Source organism: Parambassis ranga, chromosome 3 (assembly GCF_900634625.1).
Source record: "Parambassis ranga chromosome 3, fParRan2.1, whole genome shotgun sequence".
NCBI lineage: Eukaryota > Metazoa > Chordata > Actinopteri > Ambassidae > Parambassis > Parambassis ranga.
In genome coordinates this window covers 15,481,870-15,499,079 of record NC_041024.1, presented here as the reverse complement: position 1 = coordinate 15,499,079, position 17,210 = coordinate 15,481,870, and the positions used below count along the sequence as shown (strand labels likewise).

Sequence of the window (17,210 nt, the reverse complement as noted above, 5' to 3'; positions counted from 1 at the left end):
AAAGAAGCTTCTCTCACTGACTTATTTTCCATTTTATTTTGAGGATAATATACACAATATATATGATATCTTCTCATATTTCTGATTTAAATAGTGGTCAAATCTCACCTTTAGATAAACAAAATAGGCTAAAAAAATAACATCATCACTTGGTCTGGCTCCATATTGCCAAGACAAGCAGATTTACATTTTGACAACTGAGACACAGTCAGTATGTTGCACTGATGCAGAGAACTTCAAGCCGTCTGAATGTCACAGCTATTCTTATCTCCTCAGCTGCATACTGTGTTCTTTAGAATGGGAACAGGAGCCTGTTGCTCTTCTCATCGTTATACTCAAGTAGTCTGAGATTTTTTTTCAGATTAAGTCAATGTGGTCTGCTTTTATACTTCATTGACACATGAGACAAGTAAATCTACACAGACTGTGGGCCGCAGCCTACTAACACCACGACAACAACCTCCCTCAGCTCTGTCACTCCCAGCGCGCGCGCACTCGCACAGAACCCGGAAGTCAACCCCCGCCTGCTGAACTGCTACTAATCACAACCATCAGCCAGAACTCACTGCGAAACTACACAACTCCGTTACTCAAGTATACACCATTTCTATCAGCACGTTACGATACGTACATTATCAACGTGTCCTGCATTAACATTTCCCCAGAGAGCGAAAAAAACGTCACATCAATGTAAACTGCCGCTGTGCGCTTTGAGTAGCTTTTAGCTTCAGCGCAAATACAACGAATGCAGACAGTAATACCTGTTTAACCAGGTGAACATTCATTCATTTAAACGTGTATTTGAAAAGTTTAATGACAATATTACCTTATTTTAGCCGGCTTCCATTAAAAAGTCGTGTCAAGTGTCCTCGTCTGTCCAAAGCGGTTGGCTACACAGGTAAATCACAACCATGTACAACGTTACGGAAGCTGTCGTTATCACCGACCTGCGTCGCTATATCTAACCGACATTAATCCTTGTTTGACGTTGTTCTTTATCGCCCTCCATTTTTTCTTCCTCTCCTCAGACATTATCTTCACTTTGTTTGGTGTGTTCGCTGCTTCTGCCATGACTTTGAACTTTTGCTTCCTACTCCTGCTTCTTCTTCTTCTTCTTGTGAATTTCCGGCAGATTTGATGCCTGCAGACACATTGCTGCCTCAGTGTTGCTTCCAACTCAGTTTGCCTCTTTTTTTAAAAAATAAATCTTTATTGAACATCAAAGAAGATGCAGACAATCCACATTTACATCGTAAAACATATACAAACTCCGTTTGCCTCGTTCTTTAATAAATGAGCGGATGTGACGTCTGCCGTAAAGTAGAAAAAAAGTTGTAGTCCTTTTTAGGTACGGGTTCCTACCTAAACACCACACCCCAAACTTTCCTAGTGTCAGTGCACAGACACTCTCCGGCAAAGACGGTGGTGTCATTCAATCTATTGTTCATGTACCAACAGAGTGATATTGGGTTTAAAATATGGAGACTAAAAAACTCTGTTATGTATTGTGGTCCAAATGTCTGCAGCTTTTTTTAAGGGAGAGAGGTCAAATGGTCCATTGGAGAGATTTATGATCACACTGGCTGGCCAATAAAGCCCTGAAACGATAAGCTTAATTTAATAAGCTGAAGCTGACTAACCCACTGTGTCCCCAGTGTGAGAGCACCAACAACCACCCTACCATATGTGTGTGATGGGCTATGTTTAAATGGTGAAGTTTTTTTTAATGTTTGAAACAGACTTGCTGCTTCATGCAACTTCTCATAATGCTTCATCATGCAAGGAGCCAGATGCCATTCCTTTAAACACTATCCACTATATTATACTTATTGTTTCTGAAAGTAGGTGTAAAAATATCTGCATACTTGGTCAGCAATCAGGCAAAATGATGTCTGCAAAAATCCAACAGTGTGCATGTCTCGTTTAATCAATCAGCCTTCATTTCACCAGATAAAAAAATAAACATGGCGGCACAAAATGTGATAAGTAATCAAAGAGTTATATGTTGAAGAAATAAATACGGACTTCGATCATATAACTACAACTTTGTACCATTCCACAAGGGAAATGTTCAGTAAACAGTGCGTGACGTCAGAGCCAGCGCAACCAATCAGCTCTCTCCGTGTCTGCAGCTCTGCGGCGGAGGGAGGAATATTTCAGCTGCGCTTTAAATACCGAAGCAGCCTTCAGCAGAGAATCCGACATCAGATGTCAAGAAGGCAGAGTGAGTCTTAACGGTACCGACGATGTTTGATTTGAGGACTTAACGGCGTGAGGCTGTAAAGGGACCTTTGGTGGAACGTTTGAATGGCGGACCGACCCCGGAGCGAAGAGAGACGTCCATAAATAATGTAAGCAAATATAGAAGTGTTGCTGTAACACAGTGTCAGAGGCATGCCATCGGACTAGGACAACATTAAGGGCCATTTAGTCCTTATTAAACCTTTTGGACTGAGTTAGTTTTGCGTATTTTACCAGGCGGCTGTTTGAATGAAGGCAGAGCTGCAGACTGCTGCAGAGCCTCACCCCGTGTGTGCAGATGTTTACATGCAGCCTCACAGGCCACCGTCATACTACAACATCATATCAGCTGCAGCCCTTTCTACTCTGTATCCTCAGCACTTCAGGTGCAACACATAATGCTGTAATGTAAATAAAGAAGAAGGTCATAATACCTTCATACACAATGGTAATGAAATCAGATTATTTCTGTACATTTAGTAGTAACAGACGGTAATCCTCGAGTGTCAGACTGCTGCTCCAGTCACATTAATATGATTTAATTGGATAATCCTTCACATCATCATCTGTTAATCCCTCAGCCTCTCCCTCACCTCTCTATCCGCCTCTCTGTTTGGGTTCATTGGCTTTGCTGTATTTTCTGATTAACTGTGGAGTTTTACACACGGCAGACAAAGCCGAGCCCACATGCTTCACAGATACAAGCAGTGTACTCAGCGGAGAAGAGCCTGCTCTAATGTGCTGTTTGTTTTGCAGCATGCCCACTGAATGACACAAAATGACCCTATGAGTGTTCTCGTGATTGGCAATTACATAATGGAGAAGGATTGTGATTGGCTGTTCACCAGTGATGTCCAGTGTGTGTGTTTGTGTTTGGAATGCATGTGGCCCGTGTTGACTGATATCAGGGCATGCACTGTACACATCGATGAGCACATGTGAGTTTAGAAAATTGGTTTTAGTGATACTTACTGTTATCGATTCTGCCTGTTGGTTCAATTGTATATTGATTTCTGATCACTGGTCTGTGTAGATAAAACAGACAATTATCAGAGTATAACTACAACAGTTTTATTATTCCCTATTAATTCATGAAATAAGGGAGATCCTCCCCACTATGACTTTACGACTGTCACATCAAAGGAACTGATCAATTCAGAGGCTTTTTTGAAAGAGAGAAAATAAGTGAAATAGTAAGAGGGAGACAGGAAGTCCAATAATTATGTAATAATTGTCAAACAATCCCACTCTCAGTTCTTGAGCAAGAAGTCACACTTATCTGATTAACATGTTGACTCAAATAACAAAGAAACATATTCTCTCCAACAGCAGCCACAGAGGTAGCACACAGGTTTAAGTTTTCTGCTGCCACCATGGCATTTATTTTCTGTGTTCATGGTCGTCTGCATGTTAAACTGTGTTCAATGGGATTTGGACTGAAAAACACAGAATATGCATCCTAGTGTTTTTTTTTTTGGCTGGCATAGTGTATGTTGTGTTGTTGTAGTGGGCTGGTCAGGACAAGTCTGTGATGAGGTACTCATGTTTGTGAAAGCAGAATAATGCTGAGCTATGAGAGCAGAACATACCCCAATCTGTTGTTCACAGTTACTGATAAGAAGGCATTGTTAGAGGTCTCCCTGTACACAGTTTGCTGACATATAAAGCCATCTGTCTGCTACACACGCTGTGATGAAGTGTGTGCATGTCTGTGTGTGTGTGTGTGTGTGTGTGAGAGATATAGTCTGAGTCAGCACAAGCAGGTGGCAGGTGGACATTCTAAGGGATATTTTACCATAGAGTGATACACATGCTGTGTGTTTTATCCCTTTCTTAATCTTTACACAGCATGCGCTAAAAAGGGCATTTATATATTTTTATAATGTTCTTTCCAAAAATATCTGTTTACCATGCGCTCTCAATGACATCATGCCCACAGTTGCCTCCATGAATAAGACATCATGGCTGTAGGGCCATTAGCTGGTGGAACTATATTTCACAGACCTAACATACAATACAGCAGAAACCACAGACCATATAAACATGTTCATCTGTCACATTGTATATTAGCCTGAAATGTAGTAATATTATTGAATTCCTCTAGCTGCTGGATGTGTATTTTCTCCCTCTCTCTTTCTCTACAACCACCCACCTATGAATGCATTTTGCCTGTTCCACTTTCCGGGCCCATGTTTGGCATTCTAGACATAGATGCTGTGGATCAGAGAGACTGGCACAGCACCACATGATTAATCCATGCCCTTGATGGACTGTATTGGTCAAACAGACAGGAACTAATACTATAGGGCTTCCTTTCTTTTAGTGACAGACACCACAGTTACACGTCACAACAGCAAACCAGCAAACAAACAACTGTCTTTGCAAACAAGGCTGGTGTATGTGGGCAGTAACTGGACTCAGTAGATCAATAATGTAGCTTGATGTGGCAGGATGATGATATGGCCCTGTGTTACATATTACCCCTTTCAAGCCACAAACTCTGCACAAAACCTAAATTCATAGACAAATCTGAAAAATAAATAAATGTCTTTCTAGGCAAAGAAATAAACAAAACATGTTTCCTCCTTCTTTCTGTCTCTCCTGTCTTCAGTTACAGACCATGAACTATGTGGGTCAGCTGGCAGGCCAGGTGTTTGTGCAGGTCAAGGAGCTGTACAGAGGACTCAACCCCGCAACACTGTCTGGGTGTATAGATGTCATTGTGGTCCGGCAGCCCGATGGCTCCCTGCAGTGCTCACCCTTCCATGTACGCTTCGGCAAGATGGGCGTGCTGCGGTCTCGTGAGAAAGTGGTGAGACATACCTTTTATCTGTTGATTCCCTAAGACAGAAATGAGATGGCTTATTTCTCTACAGGAAATCACAAATTGGAGGGTGGGTTAGTCATTGTTTACCACATATTAAATGTCTGTTTATTCTGTGCTTCAGGTGGACATAGAGATTAACGGAGAGCCTGTAAGTTTGCACATGAAGCTGGGAGAAAATGGAGAGGCTTTCTTTGTCAAAGAGACTGAAAACAAACTGGTGAGTAATGATTGACAGGGCCATTACTCTAAGCCAGTAAACACACACAAATATAGAACAGAACATAATGTGTGGACATACCTCTTATGTAGCCTGGCAGTGCTGCATTTGGCCTGGTACATATTAAGAGCATGATTAGATCAATTTCATTATGATAGATGTTGTTGTAATCGTCAGGTTCAAATCTTTAGTATTCAGCCCAGACCTGCTCAGATGAGGCAGAACCTCCCCGCTCCTCTCCTGCACTCATAAAAGTATGACGCAACAGATATATTTAGCAGTTGTTTATGTGTTAATACTGATCATCATATTATGGGATCATGTGGGGAAGAAGTTCCAGACAGAGAGATCTCACCAGTCAAATGACACATGACACAATGATGTCTGTCTGTTTTGGAGAGAATACTGCTGATGTAACTGTTTATAGAAGAGCAGATAACGACCTCAGTGTATCAGCTGAAATATAAGCTGAACAAGAGGACAGAACAAGAGCTTCTGTCCTGAGATATCCTGTTGACCAGCATGAATTTAGATTCCAGGAAATAAACATGGACTGTCACAATGGTCTGCACACAGACAGTGGACAGGTTTCTGTTTTTCACATGCGACACAGACAAATAATTCTTAGTGTATATTTAATTGGGCAGCATTGTTATTTGTCATCTATATAAATACAAATATATATTGTATTGTTATAGGCATAGAAGGAAAAGACTTTGCCAGACAAATCAGACAATGTGAATGTGACATTAAAGCTGTGCTGGCTGTGCAGAAACAGATCAGATTAGGAGAAGGTACTTGGCTAACAGCCAACTCATATCATAGCCTTTGGCCACTGTTTTGCCTCACTCTCCTAAAGTAGATAAAAAAATGAAACAAAATACAATCCTGGCTTAATAGATTTCCATGTATCCATCATGGATCATGTCACATGCAGCATTTGTTTTGAAAACTGATCCCATAAAGTGATAGGTAAGGGTTCCTAGAAGGAGGATGGCTGGTGGGGTTGAAGGGCTACAAGGGCATGACTCCTCTGAAGGAAACAAGGAGGATATGCCATACCACCGTGTGGGACACAACTTCCGTCAGCAGTCACAATGTTAGTTTTGTAGTAAAGAGCAATGTAGGAAAATCTGAGAAGACCTAACTCCTCATTAGGATTACATTAATTCTTTATTAATTAAAGAGTTTTTATGAATACTCTGTCTCAGAGTAGAGAATATGGAGGTGCTTCTGCCTTCAATGGCTGGGAAAGAAATGGCTTTAAAATGACGAACCCACAGAATTAAAACTCGTCTGTTGTACTGTGTGGGCCCACTGTCAAATCCTCTCTTTAGCTCACTCCACAGAGTGGAAAACCACCACAGACTATTTATAGCTTTGCCCAATTCAACCTCTGTGTAGTCTGTTGTGCACACGCTGCAGTTATAAATTGCTGGTCAGTTATCTGTGTTCAGTCCAGACAAACGAGACAGTCAGATGTATTCTATAATAGGAGCAGCACATAGATATAAAACTATTGACAAATATAGCACATACAATAATAAAACACAGTATGTTTTGTATGTACAAGCCCTTGAACAAGCACTGGGTGAGTCTGTTATGTCCTTCAGTAACAGTTAAAGTTATCCTGAGTGTAAAAACGTCAGCAATATATCTGAGGAAGGATTTGGCACCAGGCCCAGTCTTCTATGTTTCATACTCTCTCTCTCTCTGTTCCCCAGGCTGTGTAGTAGAACTCCAGGATTTGTCTGGGCTTGTGTATTAGCAATTAGATGCTAGTTGTGAAACATTAACCAAACATTCTAATCTTCAGGGCACAGCATTAGGAATCTGTAAATACTCAAAGTAGAAAAATGTCTCTGATCATGTGCCATACAGGGGAAAACATAAATATACTTGTCCGCATGTCTTCCTACTAAATATACCCACATAACACCACATCTTCAATTATAAAAGATGAAAAAGCTTCCCCCCAGTGATTTCATCTAATAATCTACATTACATGACATCATGCCATCAGGTTTTGGCAGCATATGACCACACTCTTTATTGCTTATCTGCTGTGTGAGTTAGGATGATCTGTCTGACAGAATTCACGTATGTTTTGGGGTGGATGCTCCCAGCGGAGCTCCGAGCAGATGTGCTGTGAGCTTGCACACATTCTAAGTCCCTTTTCCTCTTCCATCCAAATAAATGCGTCTGTGCTGGACTGTGTTAGGACACGTGCACTGTAAAACATGTGTTAGTCTGCGCTGCTTAAATCATCTCTTTATCGGTGCATCTCTGATGAGCAAATCTGTGTGATTTTGCTAATCTGAGCTGGATTTTTCATCAGATTATGTAGACCTGCATTTTGAATATCCATGTTTGGACATCATAATTTCAGAGAACAGATTCAAATGACTTTTGCAAAACCACAAAGGTACTACTCACCAGCCTGTAGAGTGCTAATCATGGTAACACCTGGATTTGTATAACACAGACCTAGTGCTCACCTATAAATTATCAATGTCTGCATATTTACCAGGGGACAGTCTAGAGAGGGGACAAATCAGGAAGGATGATGTTTATCTTAGCTAAATTAAGACATTATTAATGATATTTGGTAGAATTAAACATCTCATATGATCATCTTTCCCTGTCAACAGGAAGTAGTTCCTCCCTACCTTGCAACTTCACCCATTTTGTCAAATGGGGAGGAGTTAATGGAGTCCCAGCTGGGCAGTTCTCGACACCACGGTAAGCTATGCTGAATAATGAATAGATACATAAATCAATAAAATCATACATAGATAAATAAAATTGATAAAATGAGTTTGCCATAGACACTTGCGGCTCACTTCCAGTCCAGAGCCTGGCGCTACAACAAAGTGATGGAGGTATGACCAAGAAGAGAAGGAAGAGGAGGAGGAAGGCACGGCCAGAGGGAGGTGGAGGAGGAGCGGGAGGGAGGAGAGAGGAGAGTGGAGAAGATTTCTCAGAGGATGAGGATATGTTTACTATTGACTTGAGCTCAGATGAAGAGGGTGACGGCAACAGGTGTGTGTGTGTACAGCAGAAAGTGTGTGATTGTCTGGGAAAGAGAGAGAGAGAGAGAGAGAGACTTTTCTGTATCAGCCATTTTGGTCCAAAATGCAAAATGAATGGACCAACACTAGAGACGGGCTTTGTCTTCTGGTTCAAGTATTAGATTCCTGGAAAGCAGGATTGGTGAAGACACAGGTAGATATCTCTAAGGTCTACACTGTCAGGAGTTGTGGTAGATGAGGACACAGTTGCAGAGAGCAGAGCGGTTAAGATCCAAAGAGTCTTTTATTTAAGGCCAGGAGGGCAAACAAAACAAACTAAAAATCACACTTTGCGTGGTTCAAAAGGCAAGGCAAAAGTTAACTAAACTAAAATTCACACCTAACGTGGAAAAGCCACTACAGGGCAAAAGCAAACCTAAATCAAAGCTTGGCAAACAAAAGGCATGGCATGGCATGGCATAACCTGGTCAAGTGGCTGTAGCATGGTGGCAGAGACGAAGACAAGACAAAACACAATCCCCTTGGGTGACGACAAGACAAACTGGCAGAGAGTGCAGGGAAGACAAAGACTATATACACAGGGAGCAGGGTAGACAACGAGGCACAGGTGACACACATGAGGGCAGGGCTGGTAATCAACAAGGAGGGAAAACACAGGAAGCAAAACTCAAGACAATACACAGGGAGGACAGGACTACCAAAGTAAAACAGGAAACACAAGACAAGACTAGACAACTAAACACAAACCAGGGAAACACCAGGACTACAGGAAAATAACAATAACTAAACACAGATCAAACTAAAAACCCAAAACAAGGAAAAGCAAAACCATAAATAAACACCAGGTCGTGACATACACACTGGTCCTTTAAAGCCCTTCGATCAGATATTAAATGCAAATTGTACCACCTGCAAGTACCTTTACAATACTTTCCTCTGACTAATTCAAAGGGAATTAAAAAACCACAGAAACCAGTGATACAGGACAGCAGTCATCTAAGTAGTTTCTGTCTCTTTGAGTAGAATCATTTGAATGGAACATGTATTACTTGAAAACAATTTAGAGTGACAATTTAATGTGTGAGTCTACAAGTACGTGCATGTTTGTGTTTATGTGTGTGTGAAGTCCTTTTGAAAACCAGCTCTGTTATTGGAGACATGCCAGGGATTTGTCCTGTTCCCACAGTGCTCCCAGTCACACTGAAAAAATGGCTCACAGGGCCGTCTTTACTGCAGGGGCTCCAAGCCTTTTTTAGTAGGGTTTACCGCATGGTGGGCCGGAAAAATTCCTGAAACCCTTGAAGACATGACAGAATGTGTCTGCTTCTGCATTAATAAACATATTTTCTTGACTGGATTGTGGTGTGTGGCTACAAATGTTTTATTTTTAAAGTAGGGATGAGATAAACAGACCATTTATGAGCACAAATGGGCACTTGCAGAGACACTGTGTTTACATTGTGTGGTGTCTGCTATTATTGTGAATAATAATGTGTGTGTGCATATGACTAACATCTGAATGTGTATTTGTGATCAGATCAGTGTATGGTGATCAGAGGTCTACAGTCAGCACAGACTGGGCTCGTTCACAGAGGTATTAAATCACACACATTTAGACTTTTTAAATAAATACTTTTTTATTTTCTGTCCTCACAATAAATAAATAATAATCACTGCCTCTATTTTCTATCTGTCTCTTTTTATCTTCGTTTAGTAACATGTTTAAGGACACTCTCTCCATCCCACCACCCTGTGGTCTGTCGATCTCTTGTCCTCAGCAGACGTCTCACTTCTCTTCCTTTGTTAGGTATCACCTTCAATTGCACTTTTTGAAAATGCATTAATGAATGAAAATGTAAAAATGTTTTTACAGAGATTTGCTGGAATCTTAATGATTGTTCTAATAACTAAATTTGTTGTGCATGGGGAAAAACTTAATATTGATCTAGGTCTCATTTCACTTTTCCAGCAGCCCTGATGATTCACGCTCATCAACACCTAAGAGTGACTCAGAGCTAACCAGTCAGGCTAAGGACAATCCTGAGATCATGTGGACATGGGGGGAGCTTCCACAGGCTGCCCAGGTATCCACACACACACACACACACACATACAACATGCCATTTCTAAATATAAAAACAAAGAGAGATAATAGAGATGGATAGTGATAGAGATAATAAAGGGGAAGACTTGAAAAAAAAACAGGCTTTAAGTCCAAAATGTAACTCTGTGTCTGTCTTTCACAGCCATCCTTCCTGATGTCCCATCAGAAGCAGGAATCTACTACATCAGTGTCCATCCCAGTGTCTGCTAGCACTCACTTCAGAGCCATCAGTGACACCCCCCAGCCTGAGGACACCACTGCTCATGATGGGGACAAGGACTCTGAAGAAAACAGTGGAACCAGGGTTGGACTAACCATTCAGACTGGGGATAGGTCTGAAGGAGAGCAAGGTTATTACGTCTACACTGACCTAACTGTGGCTAATTGTGGCAAAAGTTCTGCAGTTGCACAACTATATAAGTTTCTTGTGGTGCTATCCCATATCTATGATAAATAAGAACACGGCACTCTGGTGCCATCTAGTGGTAGTTTTGTAAGAATCCACATACTGCAAACATGACTTCTGAATAATTGAGATGTGACATGCTTTTTTTTTCTTAGGGAGAGAAGTGGAAAATGTTGGGCCATCATGTGCAGAGATGGAGAGTATAACACTGTGCTCAGCATCTCCAAGGATTCTCCCTGATCATTTGGATGAAGGCAGAAATAGCGGAAGTCCCATCAGGAGGACAGACTCACCATCTAAGAAAAAGGGTACTTCTTTTTTTTTTTTTTAAAGCACCTTTATCCATCATGACAGATGTTTTTTCTGCTGATGAAGCGTGATTTTGTTACTCAGAAAAAAGAAGCCAGCACCTTGGTACTGATGGCATATACCTGGATGACATTACAGAGCTGGAGCCTGAAGTAGCTGCTCTCTACTTTCCTAAAAGGTTTGTTAGCACACATATACACACATAACATATTACAGGTTATTCTTAGGTAGTAAGACAACCTCTGATGACCTGAACAACTCACTATGGATCAATAGAATTTCTTTACTGCACCATAACATCATTGACACTACTTTAATCTTTACTATGATATTATTTGTATATATGTGACATTTATGTATCTGTTTCTCTCTCGTCAGTGACGGAGGCAGCAGCTCAATGAAGGGAGACTCTGAGCTGATGATGGGAGTGAGGAGCGCTAATCAGTCCCCACAGTCAGTCAGCAGCAGTGGGATAGACAGTGGCGTGGATAGTTTGCCGGATCAAATAGCCAACCTGCCTCATGTTGCCATCTCTTTGTGTGGAGGACTTACTGACAACAAGGAGATCACAAAAGGTACAATGCAGACAGTGGATGACAAATGAACTTCTAGTAAGACGCTGACAAGTAATGGCAGACATATGCCACAGTAACTGTGAAGAATAAAAAAACACAAATGCATGTCTAATGTTTCAATCTGTGTGTGCTTTCCATCTGTATGTATTACATTTGTCTTTGTTTGGGTTTCATGCTACAGAGCAGTTCTTTGAGAGGGCAGTTTCATACCAGCAGTTCTCTGAAAACCCTTCCATCATCGATGATCCTAACCTGGTGGTCAAGATAGGAAACAAGTACGTGCTACTTTATTCAACATTTTCATTTTTGGCCGCAATATCAGATTAATATCTTTTCAAAGTACGGTAAAGTTTTTACATACTGTGAATTATCATGAGGATGATTCCATGCTGTTCTGTAGTCTTAAAAAGAATTGGCTAACATTGTGAAAGTGGTATTGAAGTTCTTACCTAAAGTAAACATTGAGTGAAATGTCAGGCTATCACCTCACAAGTCCTCTTTAGGGGTCAAATACATGAGTTGAGTTTTGTTGATAGGTGTCTGCGTGGACATGTGTGCATCTTTCTCTGTCATCTGTTGCAGGTACTACAACTGGAACACAGCAGCTCCAGTCATGTTGGCTATGCAGGTCTACCAGAAGCCCCTGCCACAGGTAAGACTACTACAACTATTTACTTTTTCTACCTTTTATCAAACTGTGTAGAAACTGACTTCAAGTTTTGTGAGAAAAATCTGGATTATAAAGTAAATTGTTGCAGAGGTTACACGTTATAATTACACATTTCCGCCTGGGATTAATAAAGTATTTCTGATTCTGATATTTTAGAATGACTTATGTTGCACAGTTAATATTATTTGTTAGACTTTTTGTGTTTTGCTAGACCTGCATCTTGTTTTCACCTGCTGCTATTAATCTGATGTTTCACTTTGGTTCTGTGTTGTTTTTTGCCAGCATCCTCTCATTATGTCATAAGAGCTAATGTGTGTGTTCACTCCCTTGTCTGGCTATCATAAATAAACTTTTAAATTAAATTGTTTTTAATCTTTCACATTTACTCAAATGTATACATACAAAAGTGGCCACAATTGAAATTGGTAATTTATGAACACAAAGCTCATATGAAAGCTGCTACTCCATGTATATCACAGTGAAAATATTGTTTTAAATCTACTGTCCTAACACTTAAATAATGTCTTTATCCCCCCGTCTTTATTGTTTCCTTTTATTTACACATGTTTCTTCTTGCACCATCCACCCACTGTTGTTTACCAAGTGTTGGTGTTTGAGTTACGTGTTTTCTGTTTTCGGGCTCTTCTCATACTGCCTTCCTGGTCTGTTTGGCTCCAGCGCCTCCCAGCCTGTATGATGTTTTCTGGTTTTGCTTGAGTGTTAATTAGAGCATGTCTTTGCCTGCCTGTTTCTCAACATTTGCCTTAATTGTTGCCATAGTTGCTGTCTTCCTCATGTATTTGTTAAGGTCACTGCAACCATAATCTCCAAAAGTCACTTCTTTCCCAGCTTCACTTTGCTCTCATGCCATCATGTCTTCACCTCTGACTGCGTGTGGTCAGAAGTGTTTGTTGTGTTTTACTTTACCGTTTGTGTGGTTTATTTTTTGGTGCTTTGAGTTTCATTTGTTTTGATTTACATCTTCAGTCAGTGTTGAGTTGATGTGCATGGTTTTCTCCAGGCCTCAGTGGAGAACATCATGAAGGAGAAGATGCCAAAGAAAGGAGGCCGCTGGTGGTTCTCATGGAGAAGCAGGAACAGTGACTCCAAGTCTGTAAGTTCTTCACACATAACTGACAGTGGAGAGTGACAGAGGGTACAAAGGGAAAGCCATTTCTGACCTTTGACCTTTGTGCACTTAAGGAATCAGTGACAGAGGCAGGAGGAGACAGTGGAGAGAGTTCAGTCACGATGAGCTCAGTGAACAGGTGACCAGTTGTCCCATCTCTGTGTTTGTCTCATACGTCTATTGTTCAAGCACCAAATGAACTTTTTTGGTGTGCTGCTGTGTTTCCAGGCCGAAGGATGAATCATCCTCTAGTGATGAAGACCACAGATCATCTAATCAGGTGCCAGGATCCTGTCAGGCTGAGCCCCTTGTCAGCTCCGGCAACATCTGTTATAAAAAGACTCTTCGGCTCACCCCAGAGCAGCTGGTACAGTTTAGCTTCATGTAATGAATCCTGTGCGCAAAATGCAAAGTATATACAGTAACTTCAAGAAAACCTTTTTATTGCTGTGCTTGTGTGTGTCAACAGGCCAGCCTGCAGCTGAAAGACGGGCCTAATGATGTGGTGTTCAGTGTCACCACCCAGTATCAGGGCACCTGTCGCTGCCATGGCACAATCTATCTTTGGAGCTGGGATGACAAAATAGTTATCTCTGACATAGATGGAACCATCACCAGGTGAGAGACAGAGGCAGGTCAGCCTTTTGCTGCAGTTTCAGCTGATCTCCAGCAGATGTCAGACTTGAGGCTTGGTGTTAATCACCATGTAACTTTTGGAATTTAAAAACATCTGCATTAATTGTGGGATGTTGTTGATTTAGGTCTGACACCCTGGGGCACATCCTCCCCACACTGGGTAAAGACTGGACTCATCAGGGTATTGCACGGCTCTACCACCGAGTCAGTCTGTGAGTACTGCTATAAATTCAGCTCACTGCATACTTCGGTTTAATTAAATACAGCATCTAACCGCTCCTTCTCTGACACAGGAATGGATATAAATTCATGTACTGCTCAGCAAGAGCCATCGGCATGGCTGATATGACACGAGGCTACCTGCACTGGGTCAATGAGAGGGGCACCATGCTGCCAATGGGCCCAGTGCTGCTCAGTCCCAGCAGTCTTTTTTCTGCTTTACACAGGTGAGACACCTCCTCAAAACTGTCATTAAATAAAACATGAATAATAGTAATAACAATCTGTTCAATGTTTTTATGTTGTGAAGGGAAGTGATTGAGAAGAAACCAGAGAAGTTTAAGATTGAGTGTCTATCCGACATCAAGCACCTTTTCTACCCAAACACTGAACCTTTCTACGCTGCTTTTGGCAACAGAGCTACTGTGAGAATACAAACACACAGATTACAGTGAAGAAAAATGTTCTAACATGGTGTTGGGCAGCTATTATGTAGTAGACTATAATTCTTATTTCTTATAATTGTGATAAGAAATAATTGTGATCTTTTTTTGGATCCTAATTTGTGTATATGTGATTTCAGGATGTGTATTCCTATAAGGAGGTGGGTGTTCCTCTGAACAGGATATTCACTGTCAACCCAAAGGGGGAACTGACACAGGAGCATGCCAAAACCAACATTTCTTCGTAAGCTGATCTCTGTTCTCTGACTTTACCCATGCAGTGTACGCTGTCTGTGAACACACATAAACACTGATGCTTGTGTGTCTGTCTTTTTCGTCTGCAGCTTTGGCCGTTTGTGTGAAATGGTCGACCATGTCTTCCCAGTCGTGGTGCAAAATGAAGAAGCGGACTCTGACAGATTTGACCAGTGCATCTACTGGAACAAACAACTTCCTGAGGTCACCAATCAGGAAGAAGATGAAGACGCACAACCTCTTGCAAATCTAACAAGGGGGTCACTGCATACCAGCTCTTCTCCACATCAGGCTGTGGTCACTGGTTTTGTGATTCATCATGAAGCTGGCAGCTCAGTCCAAGAGTGATTATTACTGTAGAATCAATAACGACATGATACAACTACTGACTCGCAGGATATGAATGTTCCCAATGTTTCACATAAACAAATCAGTGCGCTGTCGTTCAGCAAAGAGAACAAGAACAGTAGTGGAAAAAAGAAAGATATAGAAGACAGCACAAATAAGAGATGTTACAGTGCACTGAAAAATAAGACAGAAAAATCCCCTGACAAGCAAAACAGGGTCACAGACATCACAAAATTCACAAGTGCACTGACTCACAAACACATACATACAGACACAACACAGCAGAAAAAGCATAATATCCCTTTAACTCTGTTAGATAATCTTTTAACTGATCATTGTTATTTATCCTGGCCCAGCTCACTTCTTACTTACACTTGTAGTTAAATTATAATTAACAAAACATTGCTTAAAAATTATCTTTAGTTTTTCAGACCCTGTTGGAGCAGCGTTTTACCTAAAGTATATATTTTATCCACTGCAGTATATGCACCAAATAATGACAAATATTTTCTACACAGAACATGCAAAACAGCACAGATTCTGCATCCAGACTCATTCTGTGCCAAACTCTTTTGCAGGTCCAGCTACATGTGTGTGACCGTGCTACTGTGAAACATGTAACTATGGCACAATGTTTATTTAGGAGAAATGCAGCTCAATGCAACTAACTTCCATCTGTGTTATTCCTTTATAGGAACTCTACAGTAGTGATATGCTAGAATGTAATGTGTAAATCACTCATTACTTTAAAGACTAATGCTCATCAATGCAATTCTTTTTTATGCTCATATAAAGATTTTTTTAGTTTTGTAATGAACTATGTACCACAGTAATATGTTCTGTATGGAGGAGTACATTTATTATATTCATATCCTATGTAAGGATTTGTAGATCAGTTTGTAGTTTGTACATATTTTCCATCTGATATTAGATGTTTTAATATTTTTTAATTCACTGATCAAATGTCTCTTGGCTTTTAAGCTATGCCTGTTTGTGTCATTTAAACTAGGGGGAAAAAATCACTGTTGATAATAACTTTTGTGACCAGATGAAGTGTTACGAGTGTGTTTATTTTAATTTCTTGTGAGTGAATATATTTTCTAAAACGCATTGTTACAGGTGCTCATTCAAATGTACATGCATACATGTTGTACTTTACTGTAAATCTACTGTAAATGTAACTTTTTAAATCCAAGTGTAACTCATGAGACCACTAAAGCAATAGAGCCACACACAGTATTTGAGGAAACCCAGTAAATGGCCTGAATGGCCTCTTCCTTCACTTTAATGTCAGCTGTTCTGTGTGTTTTATGTTGCTTTATTTGGTGTTTCTGACTTAACACTGATGCTTAGATGTAAAGAGGGCTCAATTTATATTTCTCAACAAAAACATTGTTTCTACAGGCAACCTGAATTTAAATCACCTGGAGGAAAGCAAAAAAGCTCATCAGCTGTTAGTTTGATATTCATGTATGCTATAGTATGTAAGACCACAGTCACACAGGTTCTGAATGATGGTGACTGAGTGACTGATAAATGTGATGTCTGATGAGGTCTCTGATTGACTTTGACATGCTTTTGGGGAGTCTATGTAAGTAGGAAGAAAAATGTGCATTGTAATGTTAAGATGTAAATTCACATGGATGTGCTGATCATGTTGTATGTTGTCACCTGAGTGTAAAGGTTTGGGTTGCCATTTGTCAGATAATCATACTTCAGTTTTTTAGTATGTCATCATTTGATGATGGTCACCTGTTTCTTTCTGAGAAAGATTTATTAAAGCTCTTGACTAGTTTTCA

General features: G+C 40.6%; 1 protein-coding gene and 1 long non-coding RNA gene across 12 annotated transcripts in view; one reads left to right on the top strand and one right to left on the bottom strand.

Annotated features, from left to right (window-relative positions):
• The window catches only part of LOC114433749 (uncharacterized), a 19,004-nt gene extending 17,749 nt beyond the window's left edge, over positions 1-1,255 (bottom strand). For all 8 annotated transcript variants that reach the window (XR_003670388.1, XR_003670389.1, XR_003670386.1 and 5 more), the window contains exon 1: positions 827-1,255. This is a non-coding gene — a long non-coding RNA (uncharacterized LOC114433749). The remainder of the gene's footprint in view (positions 1-826) is intronic.
• Positions 1-17,210, top strand: part of lpin1a (lipin 1a) — a 19,825-nt gene extending 2,615 nt beyond the window's left edge. Inside the window, exons 1-23 of one of the 4 annotated variants that reach the window (XM_028402416.1) lie at positions 2,154-2,351; positions 4,853-5,053; positions 5,190-5,285; positions 7,937-8,027; positions 8,114-8,327; positions 9,855-9,911; positions 10,032-10,124; positions 10,287-10,401; positions 10,564-10,771; positions 10,983-11,135; positions 11,221-11,314; positions 11,515-11,711; positions 11,893-11,986; positions 12,294-12,363; positions 13,403-13,495; positions 13,585-13,649; positions 13,739-13,877; positions 13,980-14,128; positions 14,272-14,358; positions 14,440-14,592; positions 14,676-14,790; positions 14,949-15,052; positions 15,153-17,210. In XM_028402416.1, the coding sequence (XP_028258217.1) occupies positions 4,862-5,053; positions 5,190-5,285; positions 7,937-8,027; positions 8,114-8,327; positions 9,855-9,911; positions 10,032-10,124; positions 10,287-10,401; positions 10,564-10,771; positions 10,983-11,135; positions 11,221-11,314; positions 11,515-11,711; positions 11,893-11,986; positions 12,294-12,363; positions 13,403-13,495; positions 13,585-13,649; positions 13,739-13,877; positions 13,980-14,128; positions 14,272-14,358; positions 14,440-14,592; positions 14,676-14,790; positions 14,949-15,052; positions 15,153-15,411 (2,838 nt within the window). In that variant the 5' untranslated portion in view covers positions 2,154-2,351; positions 4,853-4,861 and the 3' untranslated portion in view covers positions 15,412-17,210. Of the gene's footprint in view, positions 1-2,153; positions 2,352-4,852; positions 5,054-5,189; positions 5,286-7,936; positions 8,028-8,113; positions 8,328-9,854; positions 9,912-10,031; positions 10,125-10,286; positions 10,402-10,563; positions 10,772-10,982; positions 11,136-11,220; positions 11,315-11,514; positions 11,712-11,892; positions 11,987-12,293; positions 12,364-13,402; positions 13,496-13,584; positions 13,650-13,738; positions 13,878-13,979; positions 14,129-14,271; positions 14,359-14,439; positions 14,593-14,675; positions 14,791-14,948; positions 15,053-15,152 lie in introns of those variants that run through there. The other 3 variants (XM_028402415.1, XM_028402414.1, XM_028402413.1) reach the window with 3 other exon arrangements.